The following is a 21,103-nucleotide window of genomic DNA, read 5'->3' as shown; positions in this document are numbered from 1 at the left end:
ATTAAATATAAAACTTTTGCTCGGTTTCAAGGTGTAGCGTCGATCGACTTGCGTATCTTTTATTCGTTCAACGTTTCTAAAGTTAAGACGGCGCATCGAGGATGCTGGGAATACCGTCGTAGAAAAGTTCTAAAGGCTAGCAATGTAAATGTTGATAGAACGAATTTGATACGAAAGTCTTTTCATTTTCTTCGTGGGAGAAAATGGAAGTTGACCTTCAAATAACCTTGAAGATCAGAGAACCGAGAGAGTTTCGTATTTAAAATTTGGACGTAAAGTTTTCGACCAAACGCTCTCTGTATAGGCATACGTATAGCAAGTATGTATCAACGTATGTTACTACGTTACTTTTTATTGTATGTACTTTGCAGACGTTAACGTTATCTACTTAATTCGAAAGTTTACAGTGCACACCGTAATTGTACGTAATTATAATCGCGAAATGTTTCGTTACGAGGCACCACTTTGCAGCTTGCTCGTTTTCAATTACGAAAGAGGATGTGATAGGTCAGGCCCAAGTTTGTCACGCTCCTTAATGCGTTACGTTCGAGCGACATTTGACCCTGACGCGGATACCATACGGCAACGACGTTGCTACGGTGTATATCTTGACTTATTGACGATTATTTAATTCGCGCAACCGCGAAATGTCTGCTCTCGCAGCGCAGGGTGGGGGGCGTTAGCTGTAAACACGATTATTATCGGTACAGATTTCAACATTCGGTCTCTACAGACAGAATGGAAGGTGTTCTCAGTTTCCATGCTTAGAAATCACTCACCAGTCGACGAATACCATCGTTGGTAAAATTTTATTAGAATTTATCGAGGGATCCGGTGAAATAAAGTTTGCCCAACTTTTGGCAAATATAATATTTTTTTTTTTTGTTTCTTCGCCGAAGAGGAGAGGAGGATCGCGTACCCGCTGTCGCGTATTTTCCACGATATTACCAGCGTACATATTTTATACATTCGTTACGTTCCACCAGGGGATTCGTTTGAATTTTTAACCGCGGTTCGGCGAGCTGGTTTCGCGATTTCGCGCGAAACTTCGGCCTCCGTAATATTCCCGACATTGTTTTCGACGCGATCCTGGGCGAAAAGAGAAGGCCTTTAATATAAACGCGTCCTGACAGCGCCTAGCATCACCAGCAACCATCACCAGCAGCAGCACCAGCAGCGTCGTTGAGTAAATTCAGGTGTGGCCTCTCGTCGTTTTCTCGATTAATATTTGAACGGCTGGCTTATACTAGGTTAGTACTGAAAAAGTTATCAGGGGCCGTCGATAAGGCCGCAGATGTTATCCGCGAATTTCAAGGTCCCTCTATCTCCGTCGAACGTGGCCAGCTAAACATTGGCCTAACTAAAAATACGACGACCTTGGTACGCCACTCACGTTCCCGCGGCGCGTTGCGAATCATTAGACACATTAAATTATACGCGGCTCGTCGTTCGACCCGTACCGTCTCGACCGTCGTATTTTCTCGCGACCTCTACCCGCAGATGGCCAAAATTCTTATCTAGATAACGATCTCGAGCAACAAATAAAAGACAAACAACTTTTTTTTTTCCTTTTCGTTATCGTCTGAATTAAAATACAAATTCAAGCGTCGAAGAAAAATTCGACGCGCGGTACCACTAAATATATGTATATACAGCGAAACGTCGATTATTCGAAAATTATGTTCAAAGAACAAACAATAAACGTATTATATCGCGTTAATAAATTTTTTGATTTGGTTGAATTATCTTCGAATTTCAATAGTTTCGAAGGTCGACTTTTGTTGTCGGTTCTCTTCTCCGGTTTATCTGGTCGCGAGAAAGAAGAAAACGCAGCGAACGGGCAGAGGACGTTGCGGCGTTTTCGCGACGCAAAAATAGACGGTTGTTTGGACGGGCCGTTAAAAACGATAACGGCGCATTATTCGCTCTCGGTTCGAAAATTTCGAACCGTTTAAAAATTCCATCGACCACGGTGCCGATCTCTAATCGGTCATTTGCTCCGACCGAGGTGTTTGTTTTTCGCAATTTTTTTTCCTGGTAAGACCTTCGCTTATCGCCGGGGTGTCGCGCGCCGCGCCCTGTGGATACTCGCGACAGGCATTTTTCGCTTCCTGCGCGGCCAATTGCAACGCCCGTGACTTTTTGGCAACGTTTCAAACGTCGAACGCGAGACAGTTGCAGGGTCGTCGGTCTTTGCAAAACTCTCCAATCATTTTTTTTCCCCCAGCACGACTAAACGACAATGAGAAATTTTTTAAAAATCACAAACTCGTTTCTTTAATTACAAAGGGTTAAGAGGCTTCCTCGAGACAATGTGTTCAAAAGACAGTGATTTTTGCTTTCGAAATTACGGATACGCGAAATTTTTGCACTGGTAATAATTGTTGGCGCGACCTTGTGTAAAAAACGATTCAATTATACGCGCAAGAAGGTTAGGCGAATCGAGAGAGTTTCGGCCAATGCGGATACGTCGAGTCGTACGTTTCGTGGATTACAATATTATGGTCGATAATAGTGGTAGTGGCGCGTCGATTCTTATCGGGCGTATCGAAAGAAAAGAGCAAGGTCTAAAAGTTACGTAGATCAAATTTAGAAAGCGCGTTATCATCGGGCCCGATAAAGTGAAATTTTATTCGCGTCGTTGGATCGTTCTCTCGCAGCACCGCGCGTTCTTTAATCGTCTTTAATTCGTAATGGCTGTGGTTACGTAAAAAACAATCGTGCCAGATAGAAAGTACAACGTACGACCACTTGTCGCGCGATCAGACTTAAACGCGCGGAGCTTCTTTGTTCGTACGCCACTTCTGCCCGCTCCGTTAAGATCTTTTTATTCCAGCAGCCGGCTGCGAGCATATGCTCCACAGTCTGCGCGTTTCTAGGCGGATTCGTTGCGACGTCGAAAAATTTTCGACCTCGCCAACGGGATTTGCCCAACATTTTTCTCTTACAACATTTCTATTCGTCTCTCTTTCCCTCTCTCTCACCACTTTTCCGCCACCAACGATGCAAGACAATTGATTTCTCATCGTGAACCCTGTAAAATTCTAAAATTTTAATTTGGAAAATCTTTATCGCCTCCAACGATGTCCAATCCTTGCATAACAATTGATATTTCACCGCGGACCCTGTAAAATTCTGAAATTTCAATTTGGAAAATTGCTTTCGTTTTTAAACATCGCGAAAGAAATTCAGAACGGCGAATACTACTGTTTATTAGCAATTCATGGAGAGCGTTCTCCTGGAATGGATGTCTTCGATAATTAGCAAATACTGTCCGACAAGGACGCTTAACGAGGGACAAATAATCTCGCGTATATGTACTTTCCAGTAATTCTTTGGTAATGTCCGGCGATAATGCTTGCTTTTATCGCGAAAAGAAGATTGAGATCCTTGTGAAATATAAAACGAACTCGCCGGACGGTTCTTAACGGGGGAAGATCGATTGGTTTGAAAATCGAATACAGAAGAACCGTAAAAAAAAAGAACTCGTTAATCGCCTCGGAACGATCGATTTCGCGAAAAAGAGAGGAGGATCCCTGGCACGACCGTGGGACTCTGTCGATTCGCAAAGTTTTTTATTGCTACTCGATACGCGGTTTTATAGATGGGCCAGAGGTTCCAAACAATGGGAATTATACGATCGATTAAGTTAACCTTTTGCACTCGGAATTGTTATTTTTCTCCCCGTAACGCGGTCGACATTTGAAATTAAAATAATCGAACGATTCTTTTGTTTTTTTTTCTTCGCTTGCATTTACTTTATCGTTAATTTTTCCCCGATTCTTTATCGAACTATTCGAGTCACGGACCCCTACGAGGGAACCGTCCTATTTAGGTATAATTTGCCCCGCATTTTGGGTGGTTTTGCGCACCGTGTCGACGTTTTACGCGTATTCTTTCCGCGACGCGGAGACAAGCGGCGGTCTCGCGGCCTCCTCGTTGTTTATTGAGCGTGCCCAAGAGAGAGAAGTTTCGCATAGAGCCGACACACTCGGGAGAAAGATGCGTTTATCGCGGTCTAATTTTAAATCTATTCATTCCGGCCCCCTTTCTCTCCGCGCGCTCGTGTCTATGCCAGGCGGTTCGCGGCCGGTTTCGATGTCATTATCGCAAAGAGAGGAGAAAATTCTTTTTGCCCGGGCCTAGATATTCTTAGCTCCGTTTCCACGGCCGAGCACCGAAAATTGCTTTGCAAAAACCGATACGCGCCGCGCGTACGAATAAACCCTCCTCCCCCGCGCGCACGCTTTCTCTCTCTCTCTCGACGATTCCCTTTTTCCTTCTCTTACTCGTCGTTATTATTTTTCCTCTACACCCCCCGTCCCCCCTCCGCGTTTCACCTCTTTTTCCCGTCAAACGACTGCACCCGCGGTGGTGACCTGTTGTAAAACCCGGCTGCATAAAAATAGCGGGTGGCGAGCTCCTCCCGGAGTCGTCGAGCACTTTATCCTCTTTCTCTTTGTATCGGAGGGCACCGTTGCAGCGCATCGAGCAAATATTTATTTCACGGGACGTTCCCTGCCGCCTATAACGCACACACATACGCGCGCGCGTAACGTACACCAACGTCTACTGTAACTCTTCTTCTCGTTTTTACTCCGGCGTGCTCTTTTTAATGGCTGGCCGAATTCCTACGACGAAAGCGCTCCACGGCTTCGCGCGGTCCAGTTTCGCGTCCCGTTCGAGAATCGATCCCGCGTTTCCTCTCGATTCTTGGGACGCTGCAACGACCGCGCGATCGATATTCTTCTCTCGAACGATCCGACCCCTCTCGACGATACGCGACAAAGTAATTTGGTAATTTTTAACGAACGCGTGCTCTCGATTCTTCGTGGTAAATTATTAGGTCGTCCCATAAGCTCTGTTCGATATTCCGAAATTGATAAAATGTATAATTCAACACATTGACTGCCACGTCACCCACATATGGCTGACACGATTTTTCACTAAAGAACTAAAACAATTAATTGTCAAGATTAGATGTTAAAAAAAAATAAATCTAAATAGGACTCTTCAATTTTAACGAGCTTGTAAAAATAAGGTCAATAACAAATGATGAGTTATGGTAGTTTTCAGTTGTCTGAAAACAAAGTTTTGTTTTCGTGGCCAATTTGAGGGGTTTGGTCTGGCAGCCAACGTGTTAATAAAAAACAAATAAAATTTGTCAGTTCGGAAGATTTATGAAATTTTAAACATACCAACATCAACGATTCATACAAATTTTCTTGATTGTACTTGAGCCTAATCGCACCAATATTTTTGTTAGCATATAAGAAAACCTGGCCTTACAAGGAATATGTTGATTATTTATTTGCTAAATAAACACAACAGAGTTTAATTAATGTAGTTTTACAAAACGAAAATGCTGTTCTTTGACGGTTTTCTGCAAACTGAGCTTGACGCCTGGAAAAAAAGACGCTCAAGGGGTGCAATAAACGAGTGTCCTCGGACAGTACTGAACTTTGCAAGGGGACTGCACCAATGGATACAAATTTTCATTGAAAATACATGCATGCAATGCTTATTCTCAACAAAATAAAATACAACAGCCTCCAGGTTTACAAGTGGGCAAACAATTTAAAAATGTCAAACGTTTTAACGAAAAGCGTTTAACTACATTTTAATAAAAAATCAAACGAGTTTTGCATCAACGATATAACAACTTTGCCAAAGGATAGGGAGTTGTCGAACGAGAAGAGGTTTACTGTTTTTCGTAAACTCCATTATATGTTTAAAATGTCGCCTTAAGTTGTAGTACAGAACACGGCACGAACATATTGGAATGTGAAATAAAATTTCAAATATGATTATACTTGGCGCGTCCGAGCGCGTAGCGTCTGTTCATTACTCGCCGTTTCCACTTCCAGCCCTGTCCAACCGTTACGCGCGATCTCCTATATTTTTCTTACGAAAAACTGTTTACCCTTTCTTCTTCGACTCCGTAACCGTAAATTCTCTACTCGAAAGTTTTAACGCTCGATACGCGGGGAGACAAAATGTATGGATCGTTTTATAACAGGAAAAATGTTACTCTTTCTTCCTCGACTCTGTAACCGTAAGTTCGTTTCTCTACTCGAAAGTTTAAACGCTGGCGGGGTGTGCAAAACATATGGATCGTTTTCTAACAGGAAACATTGACGAATATCGAGCGTCTTATCGTTTTGGCCGATCCAATATATATATATATATCGGGGCTCGCGCGACTAGTCGAGGTAAAGAAATTCGCAGAGTTGCGTAACCCGTTTGCTAATGGCCTGTTTGCGAAACGCGGAATTCATGCTGCCATCTGTCGTCGTTGGCGATTTCGATGGCGTGTGCATACGTTTGTCTGTGTGCAAGTGCCCCCGGAGCTCTCTTCTGCCTCTTGCTTACACGACGTCCATGAGTCTTCTCCTTGTGCATACGTCTATTTACTCGATACTTACTCATCTCTCCTCTCTCTCTCTCTCTCTCTCAATTTTTTTTCTTCGTCCCGCGACCCTACCAGTCTCTTCTCCGACGGTTTTGTCGTTGGTTCGTTTCGGTAGCCGACGATCCGCGCGGCTGGCAATTTACTTTCGTAGGTCGCGGGCGCGGGTGCGGGCGCGGGCGCGGACGCGGCGCCTGCCAAGGCCAAACGAAAGTTCGTTCTGAACCAAATCCGACGGAATTTTTTATCTGTAGTATGTGTACTTATCGGGGACGCCCAGGTCTAGCTGCTTGTTTTCGCCTTGCTTGCGCTATTATCGATGATGAACTTGAGGTGACCTCGAAAACTGCGCAACAGTGAGCGCGGGCGTCAGACAGAGAGAACCGACTGCAGAGGGGGACGGAGGGGGGCGTGGGGCTAGGAAGGAGCCAGGGAGGGGCTGTAGAGCAAGAGAGAGAGCAAGAACGTGCGAGGGAGACAGGGGCGTTTATACTTTCGTTCCATAGTCGTTCGCTGTCACGATTCGATCTGTATTTTTTTTTCATGCAATACTTTCCGGTATCTTTCTACGAATATATATTTTATTCTTTCGCGCGATACGACGAAACTTAGTCGAACGTGGTTGCCCTCCTAATAAAAATTTAATACCCCTGCCTGGTGTCCGTTATTCGGCGATAACGAGGCCGCCCGAAACTTTTGTCCGTTACTGTATATCTGGTGTTCCGCAACGAGCGCGTTAAGACTCTCCTATCTCGAAGACAATAAAGAAATCAGTCGACGCAACATTTATCGGTTAAAATTAGCTCGAAAAATTCGCACGAAAATATATTTACATTTCATCTGGAGGCGCACCGTGTGCGTAACGCGAGCGGCAGGAGTTAGTGCCTGGCGTCCCGAACGACCGCGGCGCGTTTCCTCCCCGCCCAATCGATTCCGAAGACTGTGCGTCGTTTGCACAAATTCGAGCGCGTTGCGTACGGATCCGTGGACAAGGGGGGGAAATAAACAGGAAAAAAAAGAAAGAAAACGCATCGACGATCGTCGTCCGTTCCCGCGGAGCGACGCGAATTTTCCTTACGCGCGCGTTCCGCGTTATCGCGGGATTTTGCGCGTAGCAATCGGAAATCGATAAAGGCTGTTTATGTCGAGAGACAAGGTGAAGGTCTAGTCGGTTGCGCCGGTACTTAATTCATCGAGACACTTTAGTTTCGCGCTATACTCTGCTAGGCTCTCCTCGCTTGTTCTGCGATTAACCCTTCGCGGTCCCGCGTCGTGTTACGGATACGCGACGAAACTAACGTTTTCCATCGCGGTACGCTTTTATTTCCATTTCTTTTTACGCGCTTGAAACGTCTCGAAGAGGAATATCCGTACAGTCGAACTTCGATGATTCGATCTCGGGGGAAGAGCCAGAATCTTCGAGTTATCGAAGTCTTCGACCAAGAGAGGTTCTCAAGAGGAGACTTACGGAGGCTTTGTATGATAGTTAAAGTTCAATTTTTTATTTTACATATGCAGAACATAATCATAATCATAAGCAAGTTCTATTACAGACGAAAGGCTGCTATTACTGATTATTACTAAAAGAGTCCCGTAATTTTACTTTGTGTTTATTGGAATTGTAGGGCTATGGGTTGTATGATTGAATTAAACAACACTATTTCACTGTAGAATATTTAGTCTTTATTCGTAACGCGAAGATGTTCTGAAATCGGGTTTTAAACTGGGCGGTTCACCCGCGGAAGAAAGGCGAGAGTAACAAGCAGTTCGCCCTCGCGACGTACTCTTATCTTTGTTTAATAAACACCATGAGTTCGTAGAAAACAGGGAAGAAACTTTAGACATGTACAGTGGTCACTGGAAATGATTTTTGTAACATCGTGAGACGGTTAGGAAATTCAACAGTGTTAAAGATTTAACCCTTAAGTGGACCCATCGATCTAAACTGAATTATTTTATTTAATGTTAAGTTTTACCAAATTGGTAAATGTAAAGTAACTTTCCTTTCAAGCATTTAAAAAATAATGAACTAATGGAGAATTGCAAAGATTTTCAAATAGTTACATTGACATATATTAAATAATTATTAGTTTAAACTTGAGGAGGGCCGCAGCGGGCCCAATTTTAAGGGTTAATAGATTGCTGATCAATGGCATTTTCAACGATAACTAAAGCAGAAAATATATTGTTTTCAATGTCATTACACTTTTCTATAAAACATCATCTTACGTTTCCCAGCGTTATTTTGTTCCCAGTTAGGTAGCCATGATAAAAGTTCGATTTATAGAGGTTCAAGGATTCTAAATTCAAGTTATAGAGATCAAATAATGCATATAACGCATGTGGCAGATAATTCGGGTTGAAGTAAATGTTGTTTCGACTTACAGAGGTTTTCAAGTTATCGAAGTTGGGCTGTATTGTAAATCATGCATTTGAGTTATATCAATTATATAGAAGAATTTAATTACATTGAATTACATAGAACGACGAAAGCTTTCGTGGCTGACAACGAAAATACGCACCCGCAAGAAGGGAATTGCCCGACAGAAGCGACTAATTATTTAGGGTTGCACGCAATGAGAGATATTTCCGTTGGAAGCGAGTGTATCTTTTTGGCTGGGAGTGTAGAAGGTTCGAGAAGACTCGAATCCTGTAATCGCGGTGATTTCGCGAAACGCGCAACCGCATATCGGAGGGAAAGAGGGCCTGGGAGGGCCGAAGGGAGGGTAGTTGTTCCACTCGTCCTCCTTGCTTCGCAACCCCCTGTCTTGGCTCGTCCCCACCACCGTTCGCGTAACTCTTTCAAAAAGTTGGTAAGACTCGCGTAACCAATCCGGAAGCTACTTAGATTTTTCTCTCCCCGCCGATCCCTCCGGCCCTCGACTCTTTGCAACCCCGTTGGCCCTCCCTTCGTCGTTGGTTTCGTAGTCACGGCGGTAGTCGAGTTATCGATCGCCGTGGCTCTCCGCGCTTAGAGTCAACATCAGTCATAATACAGCGCAACGGCATACGGGGGTTATTAAGAATAATACGCATCCTACGTATATATCCCCCCTCTCTACCCCCCCCCCTTGTTCCTGGCCAAGCAGCAAGGCACCACGGAAAATCGGGGGAAGAAACGTTGCTCGTAGGGGGTTCCGTTGCTAGGGTAACCGGCTGGGTAAAATCCCGCAAAGAAGAAGCATCGCCGTTACGTTCCCGCTGTTGCTCTTGCTCTTATACTCCCATTACTACTGCCGCTCTCTCGTTGTATCGACATCTCATCCTCGCGGACGTTATACTCGCTTTTATGAGACGATGAATGTACGCACGCCCTACCTTGCTCAGCTCCCCTAGCCCCATCCACCTTTCGAGATCCTCCTCTCTCTCTCTCTCACCCTTCCTGAACCTCTCGCGGACGATTAACAACATACCGGTGCCCGTTTAGCCGGAAAGCGGCTCGCGTTTCTCTCGATTCTCTGTTCTTTTCTCTCTTTTCCACCTCGTTTTCGACCCCATCCCGGTCGTCGTGGCCGCCTGCGAGCCATTCGACGCGCCGGGACGACGACAGAACGCCCGGAAAAGACGAGTAAAATCGCGACGCGGTTATTAATTCGCGCGATTCTCGGTTGGACTCAGCCCCCTCCTCTTTGGTTGCAGACCGGGAGGTCGCCGAGGAGGACGGGGGTTGGCAGTCCGCTACCAACGGAGACGGTCAACGGGAAACCGGCGAATCGGGCCAAAGTACAGGAACTAGTCAGTGCGAGGTGGCGCAGCATGGCCACCAGCAGCACCAGGAACTGCCCATTATCGATCTCTTAGACGACATTAACGATCAGATGCAGATCGTGCTCAAGTCGGAGCCTCTGTCGCCGAAGATCGACGAGCTCGAGTCCTGTCTGCTCTCGGAGCAGATCGATCTGCAGGCGGATCCGCTGTCGACCGCCCACCATCAGATTCGCCAGCAGATCGGCAACAGACAGCAACAGCAAGCGAGGACCACCGAGACCGGCCCGTTCGCCGATCTACGATGGCTCGCGCAGAACGGTAACCTGCAGACAGCGTCCAAGTATCGCGACGCGGACCACAAGAGCTCCGCGAACCGATCGAACAGCGCCACGTACTGCAGCTTCTGCCAGAAGACGTTCTCGCGAGCCTGGTCCCTTCAGAGGCACCTGGCGGACACGCACTTCTACGTGCCGCAGTCACTGTCGTGCGACCAGTGCGGCAGGAGTTACAAGTCCAGGAACAGCCTCGTCAGCCACAAGAGCCAGTACCACGCGAGGAAGGACCGCAAGGAGCACGAGGAACAGTGCGAGGTCACGTATTGAACGACCTTCCACGCGGTTTACTGACCGAATTGCGTCGGTGGTCCCGTCTCGCGTCTCGAAATCGAGAACACATCGACCGCCCAGGGGACGCGTTCAGGCTGAAATCAGGAGTTTCAAGCGCTCGCGTGGATGTTCACCAGGCACAGATTCCGATTCCGTTCGAGCTCGTCCGCCAGACGGCCATTCCTTCCTAGTCCTCGGATCGCGACGAAGCGTTACCTCGTTACACACGCCAAAGAGAGTTTAATGACTCGCGTTAGCTTAAGTTTCGCGCGGACGTTCCCCCACGGTTCTGTTGTACAGTCGTACCCCCGCGTCGTTTCCATCGCGTTACGGGAAAAGACAGAACTTTCGGTTTTACATTCTGTATCGGAGACATTAGTATTAGAGTCGCAGAGGATTGTCTACTCGAACGAAGAGTACATGCATGGTGGCCACTTCTGGGAAGAATTGTAATGGGAGATTCTTGGGGGCAAAATAAGACGAAAATCAAGAATACCAATTTGTTGATCGAGGCTTCGTTGAAAAGTTATTAACGTTTAAAGTTGCGTGCGCCACTATCGCATTACCATTCTACAGACGGAACTTTAACCGTTAATAACTTTTTAACGAAGCCTCGATCAACGAATTGGTATTCTTGATTTCCGTCTTATTTTGCCACCAAGAATCTCCCATTACAATTTTTCCCAAAGGTGATCCAACACCCTGCATTTGTTGTTGACCAGTGTTCAGTAATTATCCAACTCGTTCGAACGCACCGAATCGTTTTGATTTCTTGTTACGTTGTTCGAAGATAACGCTTCATACTTAAAGTTGCAGAACTTACTTGTTACCAATTTATGTTGAATTCGATCAATGTAACGACAAATATGTATAATGATTTTAAAAAAGACGAATTTCAATAAAAATACGTACCTACAATTTAGTGTTGACTATTTATATGGTTTCGTTTTCTTTTTAGAATTTTTCTTCGACGATCGTAGTATACGTTAAGGAAGAACGAAGCAATTAACTCGAATAAAAATTACGAAAATTGAAAAGAGAAGAACGCGTGTATCCCAGTTTCCATAGCAGCGACGTTTCTTCAGATTTTGCGTATCTTATAATTATTAATATAACCGTACGCTAAACTTCACCTCCCTCATCGCGTTTACTAATGAACGGGGAAAAAGCTAATCTAATACAGCGTTAACATATACAGTCGTACCCTGTTTCTCACTTATGTCGTTTCTAGCAGCGATACACGTTTCGTGCTCGCGTGCTTCGTTTTACATATTTTAGAATTATAAATATAACCGTACGCTAATCTTTATCTCCCTCGCCTTTACCGAAGAGTGGAAAACGAGTCCTGAATTTTTTTTATTTTCATTTCTTTGTATATTCGGGTCCCTTTCTCGACTCGCGTTGGCTATTCCGGAGCCAATTAGCACGCAAGTTCGGGGTACGACTGTATAATATGTTCGGAAATAAATGTGTTCCGCCATCTGAACCAGTCTCGTGCCAAGTCCGCGGCGAAATCGATATCTGTCTCGTTCGGTACGATTGTGCTCTTCCTCATCCACCCTCGAGGGTTAACCGAGGGTACTTCACCCACGATAAAGTCGACTTTGTAGTCATTCCTTCCTCCGTTGATCGCCAGCTCTGCGAACAATCGATGGAGGAACGGCCATCTCCGCGTAGCGCGATATTTGCCTCGAAAAGCTGGCCAAACGTCGATCATCTAAAATTTCTAAAAGTTTATTAGCGATTACAAGACACGGTATTCGATTAGTCTTTGTCGAAAGGAAAGAATAACATTTTTTCAAGATATATGGGTACGCGTTTGATAGATTCGAGTTGGACATAGAAGTAGAAACAGTGAGTAACGAACAGACGCGTCGCACAGTGTTCGAGAACGGCGACTTAGAAACGAAAAATGATATTTAAAAGTACATAAATCCTTGGAAACAAGTTTATGGATCATTCACACTGTTAACATTAATTTTGATTAACAATTTTTATATTATTTTGCGTCAAATAAAAATAAAAATTAATTAATTAAAGAAAGCTGTGTAATCACCGAAAGCACCGTAAATCGTAATCGAGAAACTTTTCAAATAGGTACCTACTCTGCATCTTCTTCATTTTCTCTGTATATTTGTATCGTTAGTTATATTTGAAAATAATTAATAAAACTTAAGATACATTAAGATACGATAAAAATTGAACTTTGCGTTTTATATTCGGTTTACGAAGAAGCGATGCGAAGTAAGTATTTACCAAGGAATTGTTTAGTTGTAGCTCGATCGTTTCATTCAATTTGAATAAATTTTTAACAAAGTTTGAAGATCGAACGAGTATCGAAGTAGCTTTGGTCACCGTTTCGAGGTGAATATCTCGGGTGTGCTTATTCGCACCAACGACGCGTCTAATTTATCGTTAGATTGGACCGTGACCCATGTATCTGCGAACCTTTGAAAATAATTTTTCGTGTACGGACCTCGCGTCTCTCGTTTCTCGTATCGTTCCGTCCGTCCCTCGTTTTCATGTCTCGTTCTTCGCGATCCAGCATCGTCGAATCGACAAGGATCGAGCGTAACTGTTACTAGCGTGTACCGTGTTTGTCGTTAGAGCCGAATGAGAAAATAAAAATACGTTTCTGAAGTAAGGAAATCTGTTGTTTCGCTGTTAAACGCCAAACCCGCGGAACCGTGGAACTCTCAGATCCCTGATAGGCAATTTCGCGATCGTAAAATAAAACCAACAAATCAACCGTTCGCTTCATCGCATCATTCCGTTAGACCAATTATATCACACTCTTGTATATACATATATTTATATATATATTTACATATATATATATCCACACACGTATACCTACAAGAATCTACTCTGCTCTGTCTTGCTGTAAATAATACGCATCGACATGGATCCATCTCTGGTGCTCTGAAAACACTAACGTCATCGCTCACGATCGTTCACTGGAATCTTGGAATTGCTTGCACTCTACTATCGTAATGCGCTAAAAAAACAAAAAAACAAAAAGAGCACAACGATGAATCGTGAAAAGTAAAGGTACTTCTGCACGCCGCTGCCTTTCGAATCGGAGGAATTCTTCTGCCAAACGGTCGTCGCCATTGTCATCGTATCGCGATAAATGGATTCCCGATTCGAACTACAGTATCTCCATCCACGAACAATACTTTGTTGTATCAAAATGCCGATGGCCTTCTTCGAACTACCTTATTAAATTCCTCGGCCCGCTCTTGAGGCAATTAAATTCTTTCGATCTATTTAGAAGAACACAGTCGACCAGTGTTATCGTTGCAACGATAAATCGATCTGTCGTATAGTTAATTTTACATAAATTTCAATTTCGCAAAGTTCTCTCGCTATGCTCGCGATCGTTGAGTTTCATCATGGAACAAAGTAATTTATAAAAAAAAGAGAGACAAAGCGAATCAGTTTTAGAGACGGTGAGACGATCGAGAAACGGAACGATGACAATGGCGCGGACACGATGGCTGGCGGAAGACTGGGGTTTCCCGTCGAATAGCACGCGCGCGTAAAGAAAAAGCGGAAACTAGAATGGGCGATACGATGAAGATGCAAAAGACAAAGACAGTTTGAGCACGGCTTGGTCGGGTGACGGTGCAACGTTGTGCGCGAACTAAGCGAGAAGGGCGCACGAATATTTCTCTCTCTCGGATAAAAAAATAAAAAAAGGTGGTAGATGGTGGTGTTGAGAATGGATAAAGTAAATGACCACGTGTCACGGTACACGCGATGCACGTGACTAGAGAGAGGACTCTAGAAACGAGTTTTCCCGTGCGTGCCCGGACCCACGCGTCCGAATCTGACAGTTTCGAGCAGAAACAAACCAAAAGTAACCCCTGTGTCTGGTTCTGCCGCCAGGTCAGTTGGCTGGCAGCGGCGCGTCCGATGAGTTTCGATGCGAGCCTTGCAACAAAATCCTGACCTCCTTAACGCGGTTGAGGCGGCACATACAGAACGTGCACACCAGGCCCAGCAAGGAACCGATCTGTAACATCTGCAAGCGGGTTTACTCGAGCCTGAACAGCCTCCGGAACCACAAGAGCATCTATCATCGGCAACACAGCAAGAACGAGCAGCAACGCAAGGAGATGGAACAGATGCGAGAACGGGAGAGAGAGCAGAGAGAACATTCCGAGAGAGTAAGCTCTCAGCAACAACAGCAGCAGCAGCAGCAGCAGCAACAACAGCAGCAGCAACAACAGCACCAGGATCAACAACATCATCAACAATCGAGATTGGGATAGACGGAACGTCCGTTGGAATCTTGATTAGATTTCGCGGGACCTCCGCGTCCTCGACTCTGTGGAACGCGCGACCAGTTTCCGTAGAACGATTTCACGCGTGTGTGTCTCCGGATGGATCTGAGATCTAGGGATCGAGAACGATGCCGGTGTTCCACGCGTTCGTTGTCCGTTTCCGTTCAGAGTTACAGCGTTGGTTGGCGAACCATTTTTTAATCGTTTAATGTACACGTGATCGACGAGTCGTTAAAGAATCTCCTTTGTAACGCCGATGGTCGATTCAAACGTTGGTTTCTCGGCAGTATCGTTGGGTTATGTAGACGTCACGCGTGGTTGTCGGTTTTTCCATGCGTTCTCTAGCATTTACGAGGCGGCATCGAGAATACCCTCTTCGCGGAATCTTCGTTGATAATCGATTCCGCGATGAGTGTCCAGTTACTTTTCGATACCACACCCGGAGAAAGAGGCGTGTTCGAATTCGAATCGCGGGAAACGCTATGTGATACTGTGAAGGAGTCTCCGTTCGAGCAGACAAATCTCGTATTTAAAGAAAAAAAAATGAAACAAACGAGGCGCTCCGAGTCTGCGCTGGAAATTTAATTTTTCTACTAAGGTTATAAAGAGAGAAATATATATACATATAGAGAAGCGGGTCGTAAATTCGCGATGCAAATTGGGCTCGGGTAGATTTCATCGCTCGAAATAAGACGAGAACCTGTACTTAATTAACGACCCAACACCTATTGGATTCCTGTCCGCGTGGAAAATAATTTATTCCGAAAACATCGGTCAATTTCGTTGCTCTCGATTCTCGTCCCGTTTCGAATCACGGGAGTCCAGCCGGTCCAGCGCGCGTCACGAATTTACGACTCGGTCTGTATATACGTTGCATTGTATGTAAATAGTCGAGCCGAAGCATCGGTACTTCCACTCGCGGCTGAACTTACTTAGAAGACGTTTTTTTTATTTAATTCTGTCCGAGAAATAGGAAAACTTGTTATTTTTGTATTACTTAATTTACGGATGGGTGGTTTATCGGGTGTCACGAGGATAGTCGCAGTACAAACCTTAAAGTAAAGTATAAGTTAATGTATCTAAGTTAACGTCTCGCGGTGCTCTCCGTTTCCTAAACCGTGCAACACGAGGGATCTTTTCTCGTCCTGTTTCCGAACCTTTCTCTCGAGCTCGAGGTACATACGCGCTTAGGGGTACTTAAAACGCGCGTTGCCGCCCCAAAGACGCGACCAACGGAAACCTCTCGATCCTGATTCTCGCGGGAAATGGTGCAATGCGTGATCGAAACGATTTCAGAATTTTCGTACAACCGCGAGAACAATTTTCGCCCGTGACAATCAACGTCGATTGCAAAATTAGTTACATTCAGCGCGATCGATTACGACCGGTTCGACGCGGGAACACGTTCCCTCGTATCTTTCGTTACTCATCCTCTGTTTATTTCTACGATGTTCGGTACACTCTCGAGCGAGCAATCGATGATTTTCGACGTTTCGACGACTAAATTACTATATCGAGATGCGAAATTGTGATAAACGCCGTGCGCCGTCTTCGAACACCTCTACGCTCGCGCGAAACAATAAAAAAAACACCGACTTCGATGCGAGTAGGACGTTTGTCTGCACGTAGAATGTAAATAAAAAAAAAAAAAAAAAAGTCCGATCGAGAATAAACGGCGTAGAACGCGCGGTGTGTACGTATTTCGTGTAAATAAGAATGTCTCTTTTATATTGGAATTTATCGATACGAACGCAATCACATTATACATTGTATTCGCAAGCGTATATACGTATATATTTTTTTTTTTTTTTTTTAATCTCTATCATTGTTCCTTTTTATTATTTTTTTTTTTTTTTCGTTATCGGTTTTTTCGGGGTTAGCGTACGTCCAATGGTGCATATCGTATCCTTGTTCCCCCGTTTCGGTATTATTATTAATCGGGTTCTCAAAATTATCGACGATGGATTTGTCCATTTTACGATTACTATTGTCATTATTATACCAATATTATTACTATGATTTATTATTATTATTATTTATGAATAAAATGTTTTTTTTCTTTTTGCACGCTGAGAGAGAGCGGCCCCTTCCACCCCCACCACCCCCTTACTTTTCACATATATTGCCGGTTATAAGTATTAAAAATGTTTGGAAACGTTTCCATTGTCAGGGATATTGTAACTTTAAAAAAGAAAGTCGTATGTATAAATGTCGATTCCTGGGAGCGATTTCGAAAGTTAAATCGTGCGCTTTCGTGTCCCTGAGACGAACTCGTTTTGAGATATTCTTGCAATAGGAAGAGCACGAAAGAACAAAAGTGCTTTCACGTTAAAAGTGTTTGAAATTCAAACGACTTCCAAAAGATTTATCAATCGTATTTAATTTTCGCTTTCTCGTTCTTCCTTGCGTGAAATGATCTTTGAGGAAATTCGACACGGGCGCGTGAAAGTAGACGGTTCCTTTAAAATCACTCCAGGAAGATCAGTGTACGATTTTTTCCCCGATGTTACTGATGTCCTGATAGAGGAAGAGGTAGGAACATGAAATACTCACTGTATTCTTTAGAGAAACTCATAACAAATATAATGTATGAGAATGAATAGCCTGGACCTAACAGAACATATCAATTTAGAAAATTTGCGACGATTCTACTATGTTTAATCTATGTTTTGTTGTTCCTTACATACACCGCGTGTCGTAACTATAAAACCACTCTGAAATTTTCAATTTTTAACTCTCGTGTAGCTTCTTTGTCCCGACTTAATAGTCAAGGAGTTTTAATAAAATTTTGTCTTCTTATGTAAGAACTACTTGTGATAATTCGATGTATCGTCGAATGAGACACATTTAATTGAAGTTTCGACTTAATTTCAGTAATTGTTTTACTAGAATTGCTCACTGTGTTAAGTATTAAACGTTGAGATCTGAGAGAAAGCTACTTTTTTGGTCCCCCTTTTTTATTTTGCCCATATTAATTGGGATTTTCAAAAAAATTCATCACAACATTGTGAGATAGATTAAGTCTATGTACAATTTCAGGTATTTTCACATTACTTTCGCGAAAAGCTAAAATTTTGCCTTTTTCTTGCTCACTTAAATAACTTCCACGTGGCATTATTAACCAAATTAATATTATCACACTAGGCAAAATAAAACTGCTTGTTCTAGAATGCTTGGTTCTATAGTTATGAAACAGTAAGAAACCAGTTTTCTGTAGTTCGTTTTTTAAAAATAAATATAATCTCAAATATGGTATATTCCGTTTCTTCGAATTTCAACAAGAATATACATAAAATTGAAAGTTCTTGGGTGATTTTATAGTTATGGCACGCAGTGTGTATCTCAAATAGAGGAACCTGCGTTCTGGTATACGTCTGTTTTTATTTTCTCTTGAGGAACTCTCACTGTTCTTACACGGATATCGTTTCAACTTCGACATTTCTGTTTCGAAAGCGAGAACACGCCGTTTCACGATAATGATACCGGCCCGTAAGGTATCATCGCGTTAATAATATATATTTAGGGAATAAACGAAGTTTTGGTACAGTTAATTTGGTCGATAGTAGAAAACCTTGATGTCCCATATTTCTACCCTGTCTCATAACCGTACGGGTTACCTCTTCCTCCGCTTATGGCCGGCAGCGTGGATCGGAGAAAGGTGTACGCGCGGGCAACGTCGGTGCACGCTCGTTAACCTTCGCGAGCTGATTACGCAACCTTCTGGTTGGAGGTAGTTTTGTATTTTCTTTTTCCGTTCCGTTCCGTTTTGTTCTCTTTTGCTGCGTTACACCTCGTTGCCCTGCGTGCGCTTCCGGTCGACCCACATACACGCGTACCCCACCGTATAGCACGTAAGCCCCAGACCCCGTGACACGTATATTTGCCCGAGATGCCTCCTCGTCCCTCTCGTGTTCATCCCCAGAGTCAATGGGTGCGAGTTCACGCTTGACAGCGGCCGAGGGTCAGGCCAGCCACCATCGAGAATGCGTCGCGTCGCGCCGCGCCGTTATATTCGCAAGCCCCGAGGACACACGCCCGCGCCGGTCGCCTCTCTTTTCTTTTTATCCCACGGAACGGAAGCTCTTTCGCGGCCTAGGACGAGAGAAACCCGGAGAGCTTTCGTGTTCAACGGGTCAGGTTCGACGAAAGCGACAACCGCTCTCGCTTTCTCCTCGTCGACGCACAGTGTTCGAAAAGGGTGATGTTAGACGCGAAAACTAATATTTCACCTGAACAATTTGGTTGCTACGTCACCCATATAACAGGGTGTTCGACCACCTCTGAGATAGATTTTAATGAGAGATTCTAGGGGCCAAAATAAGATGAAAATCAAGAATATTTAAGAAATCGAGAATTATTAAAAAATTAAATTGTAACATTTTAAATCATTCTGAAAAAATTATTTTTGGTTGCGGGGGTCAAATACAATCATTCTTGGTCAATGGACATACCCCCGAATTCCTACGCAGTTTCGAGAAAAAAATTCCTTACCGAAAATATAATGTCTGATCATAACTGTCTGGTTATCCTGAAAAACAAAAATTTTAAATCATTCTGAAAAAATTATTTTTGGTTGTGGGGGTCAAATACAATCATTCTTGGTCAATGGGCATACCCCCGAATTCCTACGCAGTTTCGAGAAAAAAATTCCTTACCGAAAATATAATGTCTGATCATAACTGTCTGGTTACCCTGAAAAACAAAAATTTTAAATCATTCTGAAAAAATTATTTTTGGTTGCGGGGGTCGATTGCAATCATTTTTGGTCAATAGACATAACCTCGAAATCCTACGCACCTTTGAGAAAAAAATTCTTTACCGAAAATATACTGTGTGGTCAGAAATGTTTCCCTGCATGCATATGTTTAAAAAATCATAACTTCCGATCGGATTGAAGGATTTTAATGATTCAAAATTCAAACAACGATAAATACTAAAATTGGTTCTCTTTGATAGCCTGCATTTAAAATTGTAATAAACTTTTGATCAATTGTTTTTATTCTAAAATAAAATGTGTACCTTCCTGTGCAAGATTCATATATGTACTACTGAATGAAATCATTGTAATATCAATATTTCCAAGAAAAATAGAAACGTTGAGTTTCCGCGTAAAAATTAACCTATTTAAACAATTTCTAGGGATAAATAATGCTTCGAATGAAGATCCTCAAGGATTTAGAAACTTAAAAATTGGAGTTTCTCGCGTCTAAATCGCCGTTTTCGAACACTGTGTGTCGCTTCTATGGGAACGTTCGCAACGAAAATCTTCACTTGTTGACTAATTCATTCTCGACATCATGCTACTAATCCTTTTTTTTAACGCTAAATTTACCAAGTCCATGGCTTCTTCAGGCATTATGTATATAAAATCCAATTCGATTCCTGGGCATCGATTATTACAACAGTTTAAAAAATACGGTAAAAATGATGGATCGTATTGAAATCCACGCGTTCCTTTATTAGTATTTTAAGGTACGAGTAGAGTATTATAGATCTTTTATCCATTGTTGAACATATTGCGCGACGCCTCGGGGCTTCCATTGCATTCCCAGATTTTGTCGAGCGTTTAACACATTCGCTACCACGCGTCGCCCAAAATTGAATATCAGAACTGTCATTGAACAGCTAAGAAGCATTAGTTCTCAAAATAAAATGTTAAACAAAATAAATAAATCGAAATAGGATTCTTGCTAATCAGGTTAAAAACAAGTTTTGTCTGGCACTGAACGTGTTAAATATATATTTTATTTGTACCTAATCGAAAGCATGCACTGCAACGAATAAGATTATTAGAAACGTAGGCGTGGTCTGTGGCAGACGGTTTTCCAATCGTATGGTAGCGATCGGATCGATATCGATACTATCGATAATATTCGATCGATTCGATACCAAAGTATTGATATGTATCAAATTTCAAGTACCACTTACGATACTTTATCAATTGATACTCGTACGAATGTATCGATACCTGTTTGATCCTTCGATGAGAGTTTCAATACTCGTTTCAAATCTTAGCCCCATGCCATACAATGGCCAGTCTGACTCGTTACAAGTTTCTGATGTCAAGTTTACACAATCATGAAGCTATTCAC

General features: G+C 43.3%; 2 protein-coding genes across 2 annotated transcripts in view; both read left to right on the top strand.

Annotated features, from left to right (window-relative positions):
• LOC122400286 (protein tramtrack, alpha isoform) overlaps positions 1-11,033 on the top strand; it is a 38,255-nt gene extending 27,222 nt beyond the window's left edge. Inside the window, exon 6 of the mRNA XM_043401664.1 lies at positions 10,049-11,033. Coding sequence (XP_043257599.1) covers positions 10,049-10,719 — 671 coding nt within the window. The 3' untranslated portion in view covers positions 10,720-11,033. The remainder of the gene's footprint in view (positions 1-10,048) is intronic.
• Positions 11,034-12,959: 1,926 nt separating this feature from the next.
• Positions 12,960-14,999, top strand: LOC122400249 (broad-complex core protein isoforms 1/2/3/4/5-like). The gene is made up of 2 exons (XM_043401603.1): positions 12,960-12,966; positions 14,614-14,999. Exons 1-2 carry the CDS (start codon positions 12,960-12,962, stop codon positions 14,997-14,999), a joined length of 393 nt encoding a protein of 130 aa, XP_043257538.1.
• The last annotated feature ends 6,104 nt before the right edge of the window (positions 15,000-21,103 follow it).

This window comes from Colletes gigas, unplaced genomic scaffold (assembly GCF_013123115.1).
Source record: "Colletes gigas isolate AHSC1104 unplaced genomic scaffold, ASM1312311v1 Colletes_gigas_Sc00016, whole genome shotgun sequence".
NCBI lineage: Eukaryota > Metazoa > Arthropoda > Insecta > Hymenoptera > Colletidae > Colletes > Colletes gigas.
This window is presented reverse-complemented; position numbering and strand designations above follow the sequence as displayed.